This window comes from Phoca vitulina, unplaced genomic scaffold, assembly GCF_004348235.1.
Source record: "Phoca vitulina isolate PV1807 unplaced genomic scaffold, GSC_HSeal_1.0 scaffold22, whole genome shotgun sequence".
NCBI classification, from domain to species: domain Eukaryota; kingdom Metazoa; phylum Chordata; class Mammalia; order Carnivora; family Phocidae; genus Phoca; species Phoca vitulina.
Genome location: NW_022589725.1, coordinates 1,670,626 through 1,689,081, shown reverse-complemented (window position 1 = coordinate 1,689,081; position 18,456 = coordinate 1,670,626). Strand labels below are relative to the sequence as shown.

At 57.4% G+C, this 18,456-nt stretch overlaps 2 protein-coding genes across 3 annotated transcripts; one reads left to right on the top strand and one right to left on the bottom strand.

Annotated features, from left to right (window-relative positions):
- Nucleotides 1-320: 320 nt before the first annotated feature.
- On the top strand, nt 321-6,294 carry CTSA (cathepsin A). Its single transcript, XM_032419873.1, has 15 exons — nt 321-410; nt 602-792; nt 936-1,047; nt 1,324-1,374; nt 1,465-1,551; nt 1,783-1,938; nt 2,249-2,340; nt 2,651-2,735; nt 3,323-3,414; nt 3,498-3,576; nt 3,653-3,792; nt 4,469-4,544; nt 5,213-5,302; nt 5,476-5,580; nt 5,848-6,294. Exons 1-15 carry the CDS (start codon nt 357-359, stop codon nt 5,929-5,931), a joined length of 1,494 nt encoding a protein of 497 aa, XP_032275764.1. The 5' UTR covers nt 321-356; the 3' UTR covers nt 5,932-6,294.
- Nucleotides 6,295-6,410: 116 nt separating this feature from the next.
- PLTP (phospholipid transfer protein) lies at nt 6,411-15,509 on the bottom strand. Of its 2 annotated transcripts, XM_032419964.1 has the most exons (16): nt 15,287-15,509; nt 14,563-14,673; nt 14,382-14,481; nt 13,609-13,737; nt 13,197-13,352; nt 12,176-12,239; nt 12,040-12,103; nt 11,269-11,360; nt 9,878-10,054; nt 9,729-9,788; nt 8,359-8,523; nt 8,197-8,264; nt 7,382-7,424; nt 7,213-7,276; nt 7,051-7,127; nt 6,411-6,611 (listed from the first exon to the last, which is right to left on the bottom strand). In XM_032419964.1, the coding sequence occupies exons 2-16, from the start codon at nt 14,660-14,662 to the stop codon at nt 6,480-6,482; spliced, it is 1,491 nt and encodes a 496-aa protein (XP_032275855.1). In that variant the 5' UTR covers nt 14,663-14,673; nt 15,287-15,509; the 3' UTR covers nt 6,411-6,479. The 2 variants fall into 2 exon arrangements, with proteins under 2 accessions (XP_032275855.1, XP_032275856.1); XM_032419965.1 differs by lacking the exon at nt 15,287-15,509 and having other exon boundaries at nt 14,563-14,945.
- Nucleotides 15,510-18,456: the final 2,947 nt, after the last annotated feature.

Sequence of the window (18,456 nt, the reverse complement as noted above, 5' to 3'; positions counted from 1 at the left end):
GACAGGCTAGCGGGCGCCGGGCGCTATTTTGGGAGGCGTGCTCAGAGGGTGACCGCGGGGGCACCAAGTAAGGTAACCCTCCCATCCCCCCGACTGCCTTCCTCGAGGCTCTGCCCTGGGGTCCTAGCGCCGCTTGCTCAGCCATTCCGCTGGACCCGGGCTCCCGGGAGGCCGGGGCATCCTGGCCGCCCACGTCTGGGTCATCTGATGGCTGGCGCGCGCGAGAAGACCTGGGAGGACCGCGGACTCTGACCCCGCGCAGGCCGCCGTCCGCGAGCCACGGGTCCAGGGTGACCAGCGAGGCGCCGGAGGAGGGCGGTCACGTGACGCCGGCACCCACGTGACTCCGACTCCACATGACCTCCCGCGGCCGGGCCCCTCCTGGAGAGCGAGGACGCGGGGGAGCAGAGGTGAGGGCGCCCGGGGAGGCTGGAGGGGACCCGCAGCCCGGGGCGGGGCGGTGGGGCGGGGGTGGGGGGCGCTCGGGCCCGGCCGGGGACTCCTCTGGCCGCCGCGCCGCCAGCTTCTCGGCGGGGCGGCCACGCGGAAGCGCCGAGGAGCGAGGGAGCGCGGAAACAGGCTGCCCCGCTTGCTGCCGCAGATGGTCGGGGCCGCGCTGTCGCCGCCTTGGCTGCTGCTGCTGCTGCTGCTGCTGCTGCCCTGGGCGCCCCCAGGCCAGGCAGCGCCGGACCTGGATGAGATCCAGTGCCTGCCCGGGTTGGCCAAGCAGCCAGCTTTCCGCCAGTACTCCGGCTACCTCCGTGGCTCCGGCTCCAAGCACCTCCACTACTGGTCTGCGGCCCTCCCTCCGGGGCGGGGAGGGGACTGCGCGCGAGCTGGGCGAGGGTCTGAAGACCCCCGGGGGAGCCTGGGAGCAGGGAGCGCTGGAAGGGGCCCCTCCGCCTGCACCCACCCTGCTCTGCCTCCCCTCCCAGGTTTGTGGAGTCCCAGAAGGATCCCAAGAGCAGCCCTCTGGTGCTTTGGCTCAACGGAGGGCCCGGCTGCAGCTCCCTAGATGGCTTCCTCACGGAGCACGGCCCCTTCCTGGTGAGTGGGAAGCCACTGTCTCCCCCCCACCCCCAACCAGAAAGGGGAGAGGAAGGGGACCGTCCCTAAAGGAAAAGGCTGGGGAGGAGGGAGAACAGGACTTGGAGGTGTTCCCAAGTGTGCCCTTTTCCTGAGCCTGGGTTCCGTAGTCTGTATCATTGGCTTGACTCTCTGTACCTCTCAGGGGTTTTGCCCGAAGGGGGAGTGCCCAGCACGGTGGCCCTTTTCCTTCCACCCAGTTGGCCCTTGGCACTTAGCCATCTCTCTCCTCCTCAGGTGCAGCCAGATGGTGCCACCCTGGAGTACAACCCCTATTCTTGGAACCTGGTATAGCTGGAGCTGTGGGTCCTGTGGGGGTGTCTGGGCACTTGGATGGGGTGGGGAGCCTTCTTCAGTTGCTTTCCTCCTGCCATGTAGATTGCCAATGTGTTGTACCTTGAGTCCCCAGCTGGAGTGGGCTTCTCCTACTCTGATGACAAGACTTATGCAACCAACGACACCGAGGTGAGTCCAGTGCCCGCCCCGTGCCCCAGCCTCCCTGGTTCTCTAAGGGTGGCACGCCCCCGGGGGAGAAGAACATGGCCTTGGAGCCTGTTTTTGGCTCTGTCACATGCTGTGTGTGGTCTTGGCAAAGCCACTTCCTCTTGCTCAGAGTGGGTGGGTGTCATTATCTCTGAGGTTCTTTCCGGCTCAAATAGGAGAACCTTTTGATTCCCTCCATCCTGCTTTCCCTAGGTCGCCCAGAGCAATTTTGAGGCCCTGAAGGATTTCTTCCACCTCTTCCCTGAGTACAAGGACAATGAGCTTTTCCTGACAGGAGAGAGCTATGCCGGCATCTATGTCCCCACCCTGGCGGTGTTGGTCATGCAGGACCCCAGCATGAACCTTCAGGTACAGGGCCACTGCAGGAGGGAAGTGAGGCAGCTTATGGTCGTGGCCTTTCGGTGAGCGAGGTCAGACAGGCCATCTTCCCCGTCCAGCCTGGTCTCCTTTGTAACGTGCTTGCCGCTGCTGGCCCGCCTCTGCTCTCGTGCTTCCCACGACAGGAAGCTCACCTGTCAGCCAGCCAGCTTTGTTCTTTGAGTGGCCTCCCCACAAACCACCTTGGATTTCAGCTTCCAGATTGCTGGAGGTCTGGGTGTAGTCAGGGGAGACTCTTCCTCTGCCTCCAGATGACCTGAATGCCCTGGGTGTTTCACAGGGGCTGGCCGTGGGCAACGGACTCTCTTCCTATGAGCAGAATGACAACTCCCTGGTCTATTTTGCTTACTACCACGGCCTTCTGGGGAACAGGTATGGGAGGGGGCAGTTGGGCAGTCTCCAGGGTGGGGCAGGTCATGAGATCTCAGGTCTGCTTTCCAGGCACATGATTGATACCCCGTGGGGCCCTACCCTGGTTTGTGAGCAGGAGGTGGGGGCTGAGGTTGCTGGAAGAGACTGAGGAGGGCTGGCAGGATGGCCCCAGAGCAGCTAGGTTTGGAATCTACATACCATCCCCTGTGATCCGTTTCCTCATCCCCTGGAGGCAGGTGGTGGTAGGAGGTTGGAGGGAGAGTGGGGGAGGTCCGCCTGGGGCCTGAACACTTTCATGCATCTCCTACAGGCTCTGGTCTTCCCTCCAGACTCACTGCTGCTCTCAAAACAAGTGTAATTTCTACGACAACACCGACCCAGAATGCGTGACCAATGTGAGGTTCTGCCCCCAACCTCTGTCACCCTGACACCCCCAGCCCCGAGAACAGGACCACATCCCCTCCTTCGGCACTCCCTGACCCCGTCCCCTATGGCTTTCCTGTCCTGCCTCCTTCAGCAATTTGGTGTTTTCTGGGACACGTCTAGGGATGTGATCCTATCACCACTTCCTGTGACTTCCTGGGCAAATCCTGTAACCGCTGGGAGGGAAAGGATCTCTCACTTATCGAGCACCTACTATGTGCCAGGCACCGGGCTGACGTAGGTCAACGCAGATTATTTAATCTTCAAGAGTCTCCTTTAGGGGAGATCGTATTGTCCATATTTTCCAGAAGAGGAAACTGAGGCCAAGAATGTTAAAGTCACTCGTCTGAAGTCACAGTGTTCGGAAGTAGTGGCACCAGGGTTTGGACCCTGGGCTGGCAGATTCCTTCCACTGAGCCTCAGTTTCCCTACCTGTAAAATAAAGTGGGGGAAAGGGTGACGACAACAGGTGAAGTAGGAGAGCGGTCTTGGGACGCATTGGCGGGACACTGGGGAGGCCGGGGTTCTGTGACACGGGTGGCTCGGTGTGTCATTGCAGCTTCAGGAAGTGTCCCGCATTGTGGGCAGCTCCGGCCTCAACATTTACAACCTCTACGCCCCCTGTGCTGGGGGTGTGCCTGGCCATTTCAGGTAGGCCCTGCGGTGTGTCCTGGGGGGCCCTGGGCCCAGCCCCGCCTGGAGGCCGAGGCACCCATCCCCCACTTCACCTGCAGGTACGAGAAGGACACTGTCGTGCTCCATGACTTGGGCAACATCTTCACTCGCCTGCCGCTCAAGCGGATATGGCATCAGGTCTGCGAGAGCCCGCTTCTTCTGGTGGGGGTGGGGCAGGGAGGCGAAGACCCTGACCTTCGGGCGGTGCCCCCAGGCACTGCTGCGTTCCGGGGATAGGTTGCGCATGGACCCGCCCTGCACCAACACCACGGCCACCTCCACGTACCTCAACAACCCTTACGTGCGGAAGGCCCTCCACATCCCCGAGCAGCTGCCCCGCTGGGACATGTGCAAGTGAGGCTCTGGGGCCGCCTGTGGCCTGGGGGTGGCAGGCTCTCAGGGCTCCTGGGTATCAGGTTCCCAGAGATCCCTTGGCCAGGGTCTCTCAGGGATGGCACTCAGGGGTGGCACTCAGGGTGCCACGGTGAGTTGTGCAGGATGTTTGACCATTCAATCGATTGCTGTTTCGCCAATTCGTTCTTAAACGGCCGCATCGGTTGGTAAAATGGCAGTTTGCGTCCCTGGTGTTTAGTATACCAGACCCTCTCCCCCACCCCCACTCCACTGCAGGCCCCAGTTGCACAGATCTCCTATGACCCGTGTGAGTAACAGGGTGACGCCTGGCACCGCGGGGGCCACTCAGGTCCTCTCATTGGTCAGTGCCCCTGCCCTCCGGTTGTTCCCTGCTGTGGTTCTCACACCTGTGGGCCCCTCTGCCCTAAATGCCGGCTGTGGACCAGGGACTAAACGTTCCTATATACGTTTCTAAATGGGGGCGAGTTGAGGACCTCTGAATTCCAGCCCCTCATCCAAGTAAGTCCTAGAGAAGTGACGTGAGGGGGGGACTGAATCCCAACTCTGCCTCCTGGGCTGGAGCTTAGAGCTAGGAAGGGATAGGAGAGGAGGTCTGCTCTGACTTTTTGTCTCTCTTTACCTCGTCTTCCCGGGGCCTGCCCACGTGCTCCCGCAGCTTCCTGGTGAACATACAGTACCGCCGTCTCTACCAAAGCATGCAGTCCCAGTACCTGAAGCTGCTCACCGCGCAGGTGAGTGGGGGCAGCACCGCTGGGCCCACCAGCAGCCTTGGGGCCCTGGAGCAGCATGATAAGGCGGGGCCCCCTTTAAGTGCCACTCCGGACACAGGAAGCTGAAACTCCAAGAAACGAAGCCCAGTGACTGGCAGGGTCACGATTTGAACGTGGCTTTGTCCCCATCCCATGCTGTTCTCTTGTAGGAGCCTAGGGGGTCTGCATCAGCCAAGGAGACTTTAGGTTGAGAAGAGCTAGGAGAACGTGTTATAGACAAGCAAATGGAGGTCCGGGGTGGGAGAGGGCCTTGTCCAAGATCATCTAGGAGACCCTGACAGCCGGTCAGGACCAGATTCTGTACAACACAGTGGTTAGAGCATGAGCTCTAGGGTCAGATCGCTTACGTGCAAGTTCCTTTACTAGCTGTGTGACCCTGGGCAGGTTTCTCATATCTTGAGACTTGTTTCCCCGCCTGTCAGATGGGGTTAATAATAGTATCTGCTTTCATAGGTGAAGCATTTAGTAGAGCACTGGACATGTAGAAAACACTCAGAAAATAGTGTTTCCTGCTTTGTACTATTTCACTGGGCCCCTTGAATTCCCTGCAGGGGTAGGGCTTGAACCAGGAAGGGCTGGGACCTGGGCTCATTCCAGACCCCCCCATTCCCTCCCCTGCCCTGCTCCAGAAATACCGGATCCTGCTCTACAACGGAGATGTGGATATGGCCTGCAATTTCATGGGGGATGAGTGGTTTGTGGATTCCCTCAACCAGAAGGTACGGCGCAAGGATCCTGGCTCTGGGGAGGGATGAGACGGCTGTGCCTGGCAGCTAGGCTCTGGGCAGACAGGGCAAACCTGGGGGAGTTCCGGGCCCCTGAGGTCTTCCGGCAGCCGTGAGCAGAGATGATGGGGCGGCAGCAGGCTGCTAAGTCTTTCCTGGTGGGGCAGATGGAGGTCCAGCGCCGGCCCTGGTTAGTGGACTACGGGGACAGTGGGGAGCAGATTGCTGGCTTCGTGAAGGAGTTCTCCCACATCGCCTTTCTCACCATCAAGGTAGGGCTTGGGCCTGGCAAGGGCTGGCTTGGCTGGAGGGGATGGGGCAAGACCCACCTGTCCTCCTTCCAGCTCCCTTTACACTGGGTTACCAGGATCCCATCTGGCCCCATAAGAGCAAGTTTTCTGGCAGGTGTGGGAAAAATGCAGTGCTTGGGGCAGGGCTGGGAGAAGGGGAAGGTCACCGGTTGGAGGGATCCAGTAAAGAGGACGCACCCACGGGCAGGGGTTACACAAGAAGGTGATCTCACAGAGCTTTGCTCCTAGGGCGCTGGGCACATGGTCCCCACCGACAAGCCCCAGGCTGCCCTCACCATGTTCTCCCGCTTCCTGAATAAGCAGCCGTACTGATGGAGATCAGTCCCCTTACTGATGGAGACAGCTCCCCTTCTGCCTGATCCAGCTCCTCTTTCCCGCTCTTCCTGCTAGAAGGGAGGTCCTCCTTTATGCAGAATGCCCCTGTGGGGCAGGTCCCTGCCTCCAGAACTGCTTCCCCCTTGCCCCCTCCACAGCCCTGTGCCTCCCAGACCAGGCCCCAGTGCCTCACATAGACAGCCTGGGGGAGTTAGCACTTTATTCCTGACTGGGGTGGGGCCTGGCCCCCTCCCTTCGTGCACTAGAACACAGCAGAGCTCAGGACAGCCCATGGGGAGGGTGGACGGACTGTAATTGGTGGATTGACTGATTATGGAATTAAATTGGGTACAGCTTAAAGCCCTGTCTTCTCTGTGGCACCGGGGGGTTAGACAGGACACTATAGGCTGGGGGGGGGGGGGGGGGGGGGGGGGGGGGGGGGGGGGGGGGGGGGGGAGGGGTCCGGCGGGGGGGGGGGGGGGGCTGGGGGAGGGGACGAGAGGCGTCAGAGTCCTGAATGCCCCTGCCAGGGTGGGCTTGAGGGCTCAGGCAGCTGTCGTGGCGGGTGGTGGGGCACTGGATGCCCAGGGGTCCCTGGTGTCGGCAGGCCGGTTCTTCTCGATCACCTCTCGCAGCCCTTTGGCAAAGTGGAGGTCGGCCCCAATGGTGAGGAAGCCCTGTGCAGTGGGGCAGAGAGGGGAGTCTGTTTATTCCATCACAGGCCAAAATTTCAAGATAGAGACAAAGTCTTTAGCCTCGAGGGGTTCTCAATTTAGTGGGACAGGAGGAACAGCAAAGAATTCTTCTAGCTCCCTGTGAAGGGTGTAAAAGAGAGGCTGCAGGAGCACAGTCTGTGGAGGTCAAGGAGGGCTTCCTAGAGGAGGTGACCTCTTAGCTCAGACGTTCAAGATGAGTAGATATTGGGGGTGGAATCTGGGAAGAGGTTTACAAGGTGACAGCCCAGCTGTGCAGAGGGCTGGAGAACTTTGATGATGGAAGATTAAAATGGGATGGGCCGTCGATAAGGGAGGGGCTGGGGTCGGGTAGCAGAGTTAGGTCGGTGATGAAGCAGAGGCGGGGAGGCTGTGCCCTCCTCCATCACCGCCCCCTACTCACCGCATGGTTCGTCACCACCTCGCGCACAAAGTTGATACCCTCGGGCAGTGGGATCTGCACCCCCCGCCACATCCGCTCTGTGGGTGGGAGCAGGTGGCTCAGCTTGGGTCCACCCAGCTCCCCTCGCCTTTCCCTCTCCTGCCTCCCGACCCCCAGCCCTACCATTGAGCATGGGCATCACCCCAATCTGCAGCATGGTCTTCAGAGGGGCCTGCAGCGGGATCAGCTGGGAGGGAGGAGGCAGGACATTAGGGCAGCCAGCAGGAAGCAGCCTGGCCTTCACTGCCCGGCCCCGACCCGGCCTCGGCACCCCCGCCACCCCCCAACTCACGGCCAGCGACTCCAGGGCGGACTGGTTTGAGTAGATTCGGAACCTACAGGAGAGAAAGAAGTGTCCAGTGGGCACGAGGCCCGGACGCTCCCCCTCCTCGGGCCACCAGAAGCCCCCGAGTCTCAGCCGCAGATGCCCCCACCTCCACACCTGTCCGGGGGTTCTGCCATTCGCCAGGTGTGCATCCCTGGGAGAGTCCTTTCTCCCTCTTGCAGTTCCTTTTCTCCAAGTTTGCTACTTTTAATTTGTCGACCACTTCCTGTACACCAGCCTCGTGCTGGTAGCTTTGCACGTATGGTTTGTGTTTATTTAAGCAACCTTACAGAGCTCGCTCCCTCCCAGGTACTAAGCGTGTTACAAAAGTTAAATATTAAGATATTTTAAAATGCCAACTTGACTTCATCCTCCTGACAACCCTAAGAAAGAGGCACTATGAAATTGACTTGCACTTTTTAGATGAGGCAGATGAAGCCTAGAGAGAGGAAGTAATTTGCCTGCGGGCTCACAGGTGGTAACGGGCAGAAACTGCCTCTAGAATCTAGGCTCTTAACCACGACCCTGCAGTATCTCATTTAACCCCTGGGACAGTGCCGTCCAGTAGAACTTTTACAAAATGTTGCATGTTTGCCCTTGCCATGTAAGAGCCACTAGCTACCTGTGGCTAGCGTGGTAGATGCTGTTTTTTCCTAGCTCCCCCAGTGGCTATAGGTCTGAGTGGATTTCGCTCCCCAGTTGTTGGGCAGGTGCGATTATCCCGAAGGCACGGAGGCTCAGCGAGGTTAAGCGCTCGCCCGAGATCTTGGCCAGCTGCTTACCGGCGCAGGTCCAGCTGGGTGCGCAGCGCCTTCCCCCGGAGTGCCATCTTGGCGCTGAGACGGGCGTCCTGCAGGCAGGGGGGTTGGGGCAGGGTTACTGACCCACAGAGTCCACAGCACACTGTCCCTGACCCTCCGTAGCCCCCACTCTGGTGCCCGCACCATGGTCATGCTGGATAGCTGGACCTCGGGCTGGTCTGACGGGACCAGGGCGATGGTGACACTGGCAGTGACAGAGACCGTGGTACCCGAGGGCTTGATGGTGCAGCGAGGTGGGGCCAGGACGCGCAGCTCCAGCTTCAGTGGGGAGTCGATCACTGCTGGGCTCTGGGGACAGAGTAGGGAGGGCGGGGGAAGTCCCAGACCTGTTCCCTGATGAGCCCCGGGAGGGGAGATGGGGTGGCTCAGGTTCTGCCTGCTGGGAGCCCAGACACACAAATACGAGGACTGGTGTGGCTTCCTAGACCCTTCAGAACTGTGTCCAGCCTCTGTGCCTTTGCTGACACAAGGGATGGAATGTCTCCTTTTCCTGCTGTCCTGAGTTCTCGATGGTGGATCCATCCCCAACCAGACTCCTCGGGGACGGTGTTTGCATCAAATATCCCCGCCCTCTGCCATATCGCCCTTCTCTGAACTGCTGTGCTCTTTCTCCTGTAGGCGCTGACCAATACTTCGCCTGTGTTAGCTCATTTAAACCTCATCATAACCATGTGAGGCAGGAATTACCGTACTCATCTTTGAGATGGGGAAACCGAGGCACAGAGAAGTTAAGTAACTTGTCCGAGGTTCTGTGGTCATCCAGGTGCAGAACCTGGGATTCAGAGCCGGGCAGTTTGGCCAGAGAGTCCATGCCCCCACCGACGCTTGGCCATCAGGTTGATGGTGACGATGGGGATGACAGCAGTGGGGACAGCAGCTAGTGTTTCCTGAGCACTTACCTGCGCCGGGGGCTGCTCTAATTTCTTTACATGAATTGACTCAGCTCTCATCCTCACGACAGCCCTGGCAGGTTGTATAGTGTAGCGGAGATTAAGGGCAAGTTCTCTAATGATTACTGAGATACTTTTTAATTTTGACCTTTCACCCCTCTCCCCATGAAACAAGGGAAAATAATAAGCAAAAAGAATACATCAGGGTCGCCTGGCTGGCTCAGTAGGTAGAGCATGCGACTCTTAATCTTGAGGGTCATGAGTTCGAGCCCCACGGTGGGCGTAGAGATTATTTAAAAAATTAACTTAAAAAAAAGAATACATCGGTCATTGTTAAAGTCCCTACACTTAGAGAGCTTGGGTTCTCAGCCTGCCGTCCTCCTAGCTTCATGAAGAAGAGCAGGAGTAGCAAGGGCCCTTCACAGACTTGTAATCGACCTTGACAAACAAGAGGACTTAGCCACAGGCAGGAGGTCAGGCCTTCTGTTTACTCCATGGTGGCCGCGGAGGCCTCTGCCTGCACACCTCACGCGTCCCCTCGCTGGTGTGCAGGCGGTAGGGCCACCCACCCTGGCCACATCCCTACCTCCCGCCAACACTCACCAGCAGGACGATGCTCCCAAAGTAGGTGGCCCTCAGCAGCATGTCCAGATCGTGGGGCACCTGGAGAGGGGAAGGGGGGATGAGGCAGGGTCATCAGGAGTTCCGGACAGGGCCCCTCTTGCCCATCCCACAGACAGGCCCCGGCATACCTTGTCCCCCACCAGTGACAGCTGCAGGGCCCCCGCCCGGAAGTAGCTCTCCATGGCAGAGTCAAAGAAGAACTCCGAGAAGGCCACGTACACCATCCGCTCCTCCTCCTGCAGTTGGGGCTCTACCGCCCGGTTGGGCAGGCTCCAGTTCCCCTCAGCCAGGGGAAAGAAGGCCCCCTGCAGTTGGGGGATCAGGGTCAGCTTGTGGCCCAGCACCCAGATGTTCCCACGCCCAGTGCCAGGCACCATGAGGGATGGTGGGGGTCGGACCCAGCTGCTATCTGGGGGGGACTCATTAGCACAACTTCTTCTTTTAAGTTGTATTTATTTAAGTAATCTCTCCACCCAACATGGGGCTTGAACTCATGACCCCAAGATTCAGAGTCACATGCTCCACCGACACCCAGCCAGGTGTCCTCATTAGCACGACTCTTAAAAAGGCATTCAGGGGCGCCTGGCTGGCTCAGATGGTTAAGCGTCTGCCTTCGGCTCAGGTCATAATTCCCGGGTCCTGGGATCGAGCCCCACGTCGGGCTCCTGGCTCAGCAGGGCGCCTGCTTCTCCCTCTCCCTCTGTCTCCCCCCCCCCCCCCCCCCCCCCCCCCCCCCCCCCCGGCTGCTCATGCTCTCTATCTCTGTGTCTCAAATGAATAAATAAAATCTTTTAAAAAATTAATTAATTAAAAAAAGAAAAAGGCATTCAAAGGAGGGCAGCTGGAGTTCTGCAAGGGAGCACTTCCATCAGACCAGAGAAGGGACGCCCAGGAAAGGGCTGGGGAGGAGGAGGCATGGTGGGCCTTGAAAGATACAGAGCAGGAATGATAAAAGCTGCAGTTTACGCTGACACAGGGTACGTGCGTAGAGCTGTACATCCACCTGCTCCAGGGGAGACGGGGAAGGGCAGTGCGTGAGCAAAGGCCCTGAGGTAGGAAGCGAGGGCGTATTTGGGCAAGAATGAGTGCCGAGAGGGTGCCTGGGTGGCTCAGTTGGTTGAGCGACTGCCTTCGGCTCAGGTCATGATCCTGGAGTCCCAGGATCGAGTCCCGCATCGGGCTCCCTGTTCGGCAGGGAGTCTGCTTCTCCCTCTGACCCTCCTCCCTCTCATGCTCTCTGTCTCTCATTCTCTCTCTCGCAAATCAATAAAATCTTAAAAAAAAAAAAAAAAAAAAAGAATGAGTGCCGAGAAACAGGGTGAGGTTAGAAAGGTGAGGCCAGACAAGGTTAACCAGGCTCAGAAGCCAGACCCAGGAGTTGAACGTCATTCTGCAGGCAGGCACGCTCAGCAGTGGAGTGGCCTCATCGGAGCTGTGCCTTTGGGGGACAAAACGAGCAACACAGGACAAGGAGGAGGTCTGGTTAGGTCAGAGACGCCCCACCAGCCAGGCAGCTCACCCGGAAGACCATGTCCAGATTGCTGTCGGACGCTACAGGATCCTTCAGGAGGGAGTAGTCGATGCCAACCAGCTCATCCACAGAGCTGCGAACTGCGGGAAGGAGCTCGGTCACTCCAGCTGTGTGATGCTGGGCCAGGTGCTCACCCATCTGGGCCTGTTTCTCACCCACAAAGCGGTGATTATAAATCTTCCCTCATAGGGTTGTTGTGGGGATCAAATTAGTTTTACGCGGGAAGTACTTAGTGCTCAGCAGCATTAATGCCGACTGCCACCACCATCATCATCGGCCAATACAAGGGTTTCCTCAGATCACTGAACAAGATGCCAAGGGAGTCCCTTCCCTCGTTGTTCTCCCTGGCCCCTCCCTCCCTCCCCATGCTCTGTGTGTGGGGCCTGATGATCTCTACCCCCCAGCAGACAGAGGTCACAGTTTAGGAAAAGGAAATTCATGTTAGTTGAGCACCTATGAAGTGCAGTGGATGAATACAAACAGGGTCCCAGTGATCAGCAAGCCCCTATCGAGGACCTTGACAGTGATCACTGAGTTAATCCTCACAACCCCTACAAGGAGGCATCACCAGCCAAGCGAAGATACCAAGGCCCAGAGAGGAGTACTTACCTAGGGTCACATGTCCAGTCAGTAGCAGAGGCCATATTTGAAGCCAGGGCATGGCAGGGGCCCACCCTGAGGTATACCCAGCCTCCTCCTCAGCCCCGTTCCAGTCCCAGGCATGGCCCGGAGCTCCCCTCCCAGCCAGCGCCAACTCACCAGGCACTGTGTCCAGGAGGGAATTGAGGAGCACCATCCCTGCGTGGTAAAGCACGGGGCAGATCTGCGAGGTGGGGTCTAGAGTCAGGGCCTTCCAAAGAGAGGGCACCCCCCCACACACACACTGCTGCTGTACCTGCTGGTTGAGGAGGAAGCGCATCCCCGAGGTGATGAATGTGGAGAGGAACTCATATACCTTCCTGCAAGGAGGGGAGAGACCACGTGAGCCCAGACTCTGCCCTACCCCAATCCAGATCCAGGAGAAATCACTGGCCAGAGAGACGGGGAGGAGGTGGCTCAACTTTGACCTGTATTACCGGCTCTTTAATGGAGGTTTTCCAAATAACCCCGCTAGCCTGATTCTCAAGACCTCTCCTAACCTCTGCCCCCCACCAGCCTAATGAATTTGCCCCCAGTTCTTCAAACCTGCTGTACGCATCCCCACCTCCAGATGCTTACTCATGCCCTCCCTTCCACCCTCAGAGTCCCTGTCCTGTATTTCCCTCTGTATGGGCTCAGATGCTTCCTCTTCCAGGCAGCCTTCCCAGATTGCCCTCTTCTGAACCCCTGGAGTACTCAGTTCCTCTCTCAAAGCCGCGATGACAAATGTTTTGTCCCTTCAATGAGGCTCTGAGTTCCTTTATGAATCCTCAGGGACTGGCATATATTTGTTCAGTAAATAAAAACTTGACAGTATACCAACACCAGATGATAAATCCACCATCTTTTCTCTCCCACTCTCTTTGAGAGCTATCACAAAGTCCCCTTCTCAGGCCAAAACCTGAAATTACGCTATTGTTTTTATTAGTAGTAGTAAGAACTACCAATGATTGAGAACTCAGTTCATGCCCAGCTGTGCATACTGATCCTCACAATTACTCTTATCCAGGAAGCTAGCCACTAATATGCCAGGTACTGTTCTAAATATTTTTACATATATTAACAAATAGTCTTTGCAACACCTTATAAAATAGTTGCTATTATCATCCTCATCTTACCAAGGAGGAAATTGAGGCACAGAGCTTCAATGACTTGCCCAAGGTCACAGAGCAGGGAAATGAGAGTTGCTGAGCATTGGACCCAGTTGGCCCGGCTCCCAAGCCTGTGCACTTTGCATTGCACCCGGCAAATGGCAAGGAGGCTCAAAGGGGGCTTACTTGAAGGTTCCCCCGAAGGCCGCGTGCATTCTGGAGACCGAGGCCTGGCAGGAGACGTTGGACACCTTGATACGGCCAGTGGCATCCCGGGAGAGCTGCAGAGCAGTGCGGATGGACACGCCCTCGGCAGAGGCATTGATATAGCCCCCATCGTAGCTGCGAGGGGGTGGGGGGCAGTCAATGTCCAGCTTGGAGCTTAACCACGTCTTTGCCACCCACCCCATAAGTCATACCTCTTAATAAGACTTCACTTCTACCAAACCCTATCAACCCTTATGAAGTGGGTATGCTTGTCCCTACTGTACAGACGAAGAAACTGAGACCCAGGAAGGCTAAAGGACTGCCCACAGCCCCACGGCATCCCAGCCCTCCTGATCCACCCTGCACTCCCCTGAGGGTGCCAGGTCCTCACAAGAACCAGTAGAGAAGCTGCCTCCGGAAGCGCAGCCCCAAGGACGCGTTGCTGATTTGTAGCACCAGCTCCTGCTCCGGCTGGAAATGGAGCTCAGAGGATGTCAGCTGCAGCTCTGTGACCTTCACCCTGCAGGAAGCCTCCGGGTCAGCTTCAGGGCCACGAAGAGGGAGTCCACCCAGCCACAGGAAACTCATTCCCTCCTCTTCCAGTCCAGACCTGGGGAAGCTGAGCTGGGTGGAATGAATTCTTCCACTTTCCCTCAAGTGCCCAGCCTGGACTTGGACAGCTCAGAGATGAGCTTCACCCCTTCTTTAAATGCCTTACTGCTTCCACTCCCTTCCCTCCCACACCCTGTGGTTGCTTGACCTGGACATGGTCTTTTAGCCGAATCCTTTGATTTTGTCTCCATCAGCTGAGCTACAGATCCCATTTCTCCTATCCCCACCGTCCCAAGGAAGGTTCTTGTCTCCTGTTTCCGGGACCTCTCCCATTAGCTCCACCCCGGCCGCTAGACCCCACTCTCACCCATTGGCAAGTTTCGTGACTCCCCGTCTCCGGTGCTCTTTGGCCACGCCTTAGCCCCCAAGGCTTCTGCTTGCCGTTCTTGGTCCCGCCTATGTTGGCTGGCTTGGCCTTTATCTTCTCCGCCCCATCCTGTTTCTTGAGTCCCGCCTCCTCGATGTGGCCACGCCCCTACCCCTACTCAGTTTCCCCGGCCCTAGGCCCCGCCCCGGGAGCCCGAGACCCCGCCCCCCGGATCCACTACTTACTCCGAGATGTTGTAGTAGAAGTGGCCCTCCCGGCCCCGCAGGTCCGGAATGGTGATGGTCTCCAGCTCTTGTTCCAGAAAGCGCAAGCCCTCCTGCTTCACTGAGGTAGCAGCGAGACCCTTAGGTCCTGCAGCTGGAGCGACCCCTCCCTCATCGGCCCTCACCCGGCCCCGCGCCTTACCCAGCTCCAGCGCCTGGGAGGTGACGCGGGTCTTGCAGCCGGGGAGCTCCGCATGAGCGCCTGCCAGAAGCGCTAGGAGGAGGGCCCCAAAGAGGGCCATGGCGAGCGGGCCTGGGGTGGGGTGGGGTCGCTGGAGTAATCAGGGCCGCTAAAACCCACTCCCCGGTTGTCCAACCAGAAGAGGGACTGGCCGGATCGTTACCCTCGAAAGAGCTCTTCGGAGAACTTGGAAGCAATTATATTGCCTCCATTTGGCAGATGCGGAAACTGAGGCTCAGAGAGGCGACGCGACTCGCGCTCTAGCTCCCAGAGGATTTGGGGCACGGGGGAAGGGGAGGGGACATTCTCGGTCCCCCCGTGCACCCGCCGCGTGAAGAGTTTGACCCCTCGGGGACCAACGCCCCCCGCCCCCACCACCTCCCCTTTCCTTTAGCAGAGGGCGGGCGCGGCTTGCCTGTTACCATGGAAACGGCTGCACGCGCATTCCTGGGGGGTGGCTTGCGGTCTCCCAGGCCCCGCTCCCAGGGAGCTGCCGGCCCGACCTCGTGCTCCCGGGTCTCCCGGCTCTGCCGGGTCCTAAATCCCTGCCATCGGGATTCGGCCTGGTATTCCCCCCCCCCAAATCAGCGCCCTCCTTAATGGGATCTCTTCCCCACCCCGGGTTCAGTAGACCACGCGGCTCAGCGAGGGCCTGAGGGTGGATGGGGACGCCCCCCCAACTCACTGCGGCGGAGCTGGGGGTCGGTGCGGTCACGTGGGGCGGCGGGCTGCGCAGGGGATCCGGGCGGCGGGGTCTGGCGGGCTGTGCTGTCCAGCCGCCTTTATAATGCCGGGCCTCTCCGACCCCCCCCTCCTCGCTCCCGCTCTCCCCTCCTCCCTCGGGGGTTGGGAGGGGACGGGGCGGAACGCTGGCAGCCGGGAGGGTGGAGAGGGCTGTACGGAGCCCCGTGACAGGCCCGGCTGCTGTCAAGACAAGTGGGGGACCCAAGCCGGGAAGGAGGGAGGGAAGTGCAGGAGTTGGCCCGCCCAATCCCAACAGTCCTTGCTTCTCTGGGACCTCGGTTCAAATTCCAAATGCCCATGTCTTCCTCTATGACCCTGAGCAAGTCACTTCACTTGGGGCACCGCGCCTCAGTTTCCTCATCCAGCGAAATGTGTGGGATACTTGGGACCACCCGCAAAATCAATGCCCAAGACACATTATCTTCCTTCCTTTCCACCCACAATCAGCAAGACTTCTCCTTGCCAGGCTTCACCAGGGGAACTCCCCCAAATGTCTCTATGTCACTATCTAGGGACATAACAGGCCCAGAGACTTCTCCCACTGGGGTCCAAGCAAGTGCTGCCTGCCCGGGTGGACAGGGCACAGGCTCCTGGAATCACCCCAGAGGGAGGATGGGTGTTTCCCAGGGACTGTGGATTTTGTGTGTGTGTGTGTGTGTGTACCTTTGGAGCTAGGTTCTCGGCACAGTATCTCCATCTACTGCCTGCAGGGTGTTCCCCGCTCCTGGCACTTGCACAGAGTAGGTACTTGCTACCTTTTTTGTTGTCCGATGGAGGAAAGAGGAAAGGAAAAGCGATAAAGGTGAGTGTCCACTGAACATGTATGTAGCACCAAGCACTCATCCGGGTAGGAATACCAACAGGTCCTGATTTGCCCAGGACCTTCCTAGCTTTGAAACTGAACGTCTTCCTTCCAGGGAACCCCCTCTGTCCCAGGCAAACCAGGATGGTTAGTCATCCTAGATCTAGACTAACTTATTTAATCTTCTTAACCTATGAGGATGGCACTAACATAGACCCACCCTAGCAGGAAACCAGAGGGAAAGACCACCATGCAGCTACGACTGGAAAACCCATGAACTGTGCAAGGGTGGGAGACGGTGTTTATAGCCCAGTAATTAGTGCTTAGATTCTTGAGTCTGACAGACCAGGATTCACATCCTAGGAATTTGTCCAATTCTTGGACCCCTTACTTAGTTTCCTCTTCCTAAAACAGAAACAATAAGGTTGTTGTTGCAAGAATAAATTAAAAGTGCCTAGTGCATGTGCTGAACACAGTACTTGGCATACCATCAGTGCCAAATAAATGCTGGCTATTAAGATTAGGGGCACACACCACAAGCACATGAGACAGAAAGGGTGTAGGAGAGGAAGGAAGAAAGAGCTAAGGATATCCAGAGGAGGAAGTGCCTTCGTGCTTTGAACTCTAGTAGCCTTCATTCTTCCTGGAGCCTGGCTCAAGCAGAAAACCTGGCAGATGTTAGTTTTCTTTCTTCTCACTTTCCTTTTTTTTTTTTTTTTTTTTTTTAGATTTTATTTATTTATCTGACAGAGAGAGAGCACAAGCAGAGGGAGCGGCAGGCAGAGGGAGAGGGAGAAGTAGGCTCCCAGCTGAGCAGGGAGCCCAATGTGGGGCTCATGGGGCTCCATCCCAGGACGCTGGGATCATGACCTGAGCCGAAGGCAGATGCTTAACCGACTGAGCCCCCCAGGCGCCACTCCTCTCACTTTCTTTCTTTTTTTTTTTTTTTAATATTTTATTTATTTATTTGACTGAGAGAGAGAGACAGCGAGAGAGGGAACACAAGCAGGGGGAATGGGAGAGGGAGTGGAGCAGGGAGCCTGATGCGGGGCTCGATCCCAGGACCCTGGGATCATGACCTGAGCAGAAGGCAGATGCTTAATGACTGAGCCCCCCAGGCACCCCCTCTTCTCACTTTCTTACTGAAATGCAAGCTCAGTCTTTGTATCACTGGGATCTCCTGTGGGAGATTCTTGTCTCCTGCATGTCACTGTCCCCACAGCAGCCCCAGTGAGCTTTAAATGTAGCTACGTGATCTTGGGCCAGTGGTCTAACCTCTCTGGGCCTGTTTCCACATCTGGATTGCTCGTGAGGATTAAAAGCGTTAATGCATTTAAAGGACTTGATGAGCACCTGGCACGTAGTAAGGGCTCAAAAAACGTCAGCTACAGTCATCAGCATCCTTTGCCAGCATCTAGTGACTTTCGATGACACTCAGAATAAACTCCTGCCTCCGTGCCCTGACTTCCAGGCACGTGACACGTGCACCCCTGTCTTGTCACCCACCCTCTGTCACCTTCCTTTGCTCTGGCTACACTGGCTTTTGCCCTTGCTGTTCCCTCGGCTTGGAATGCTTTTCCACCTGATCTTCCCACAGCTAGCTCCTCGTCATGCTGCTCTCGGCTTCAATGGCACTTCCTCAGAGAAGACTTCCCTGCCTACCTAGCAGTTACTCTCAATCCCATCAGCCTGGTTTATTTGCTTTATAGACCTTGTGACTATTTAATATTGGTTTGGCAAACTATTAGTTAATGGAGACATGGTCTGTCTCCGTGAGAGCTGGGATCTGGTTCCCTACTTATTCCCAGTACCTAGAACAGTGCCTGCACTGAGGAGGTCCTGCCTATTTGCTGAGTCACTAAACTGGTTTGGAGCCCTCAGATGTGTTTGGGGGGCAGGTGATACCTATGCACCCTGGATTCTTTAGCAACTCCTGCGCCTCGTTTGTCTCAGCCCGACTGACTCTAAACACAGCCCTGGGCTGGGGGACAACCTGTACTCACTGGCTTTGAATCCAGGGACTTGCCCTGTCAGCCTGACCCCCTCCATCACACGGGTTTCCCCTTTCTCCCAAAGTTTGTGCCCCCAACGCGCACACTTCAGTGATATTGGCAGATGGGCAGCCCAGGAAGGTCTTTGGCAACCTCCCCAATTCCTCAACACTTGACTTGAGGGATGAAGAGATCAGAAGGCCCAAATCCCTTTCCACTTTCACTCCTCTCTTTGAAGAGGGAAGGAGGGACTTCCCAGCACTCAAAGGGACAGGAAAGAAATGCTTTTCTAGCCTCTACTGTGCACCCAGCACAGCG

Coding starts and splice junctions, on each gene's coding strand:
- CTSA (XM_032419873.1), top strand. CDS start 357: ATGACCTCCCGCGGCCGGGCCCCTCCTGGAGAGCGAGGACGCGGGGGA. Junction 2,341..2,650: donor CACGGCCTTCTGGGGAACAG/GTATGGGAGGGG, acceptor CATCTCCTACAG/GCTCTGGTCTTCCCTCCAGA. Junction 2,736..3,322: donor ACCCAGAATGCGTGACCAAT/GTGAGGTTCTGC, acceptor GTGTCATTGCAG/CTTCAGGAAGTGTCCCGCAT.
- PLTP (XM_032419964.1), bottom strand. CDS start 14,662: ATGGCCCTCTTTGGGGCCCTCCTCCTAGCGCTTCTGGCAGGCGCTCAT. Junction 13,353..13,608: donor CAGCTTCTCTACTGGTTCTT/GTGAGGACCTGG, acceptor ACCCCCTCGCAG/CTACGATGGGGGCTATATCA. Junction 7,277..7,381: donor CCGCCCTGGAGTCGCTGGCC/GTGAGTTGGGGG, acceptor CCTCCCTCCCAG/CTGATCCCGCTGCAGGCCCC.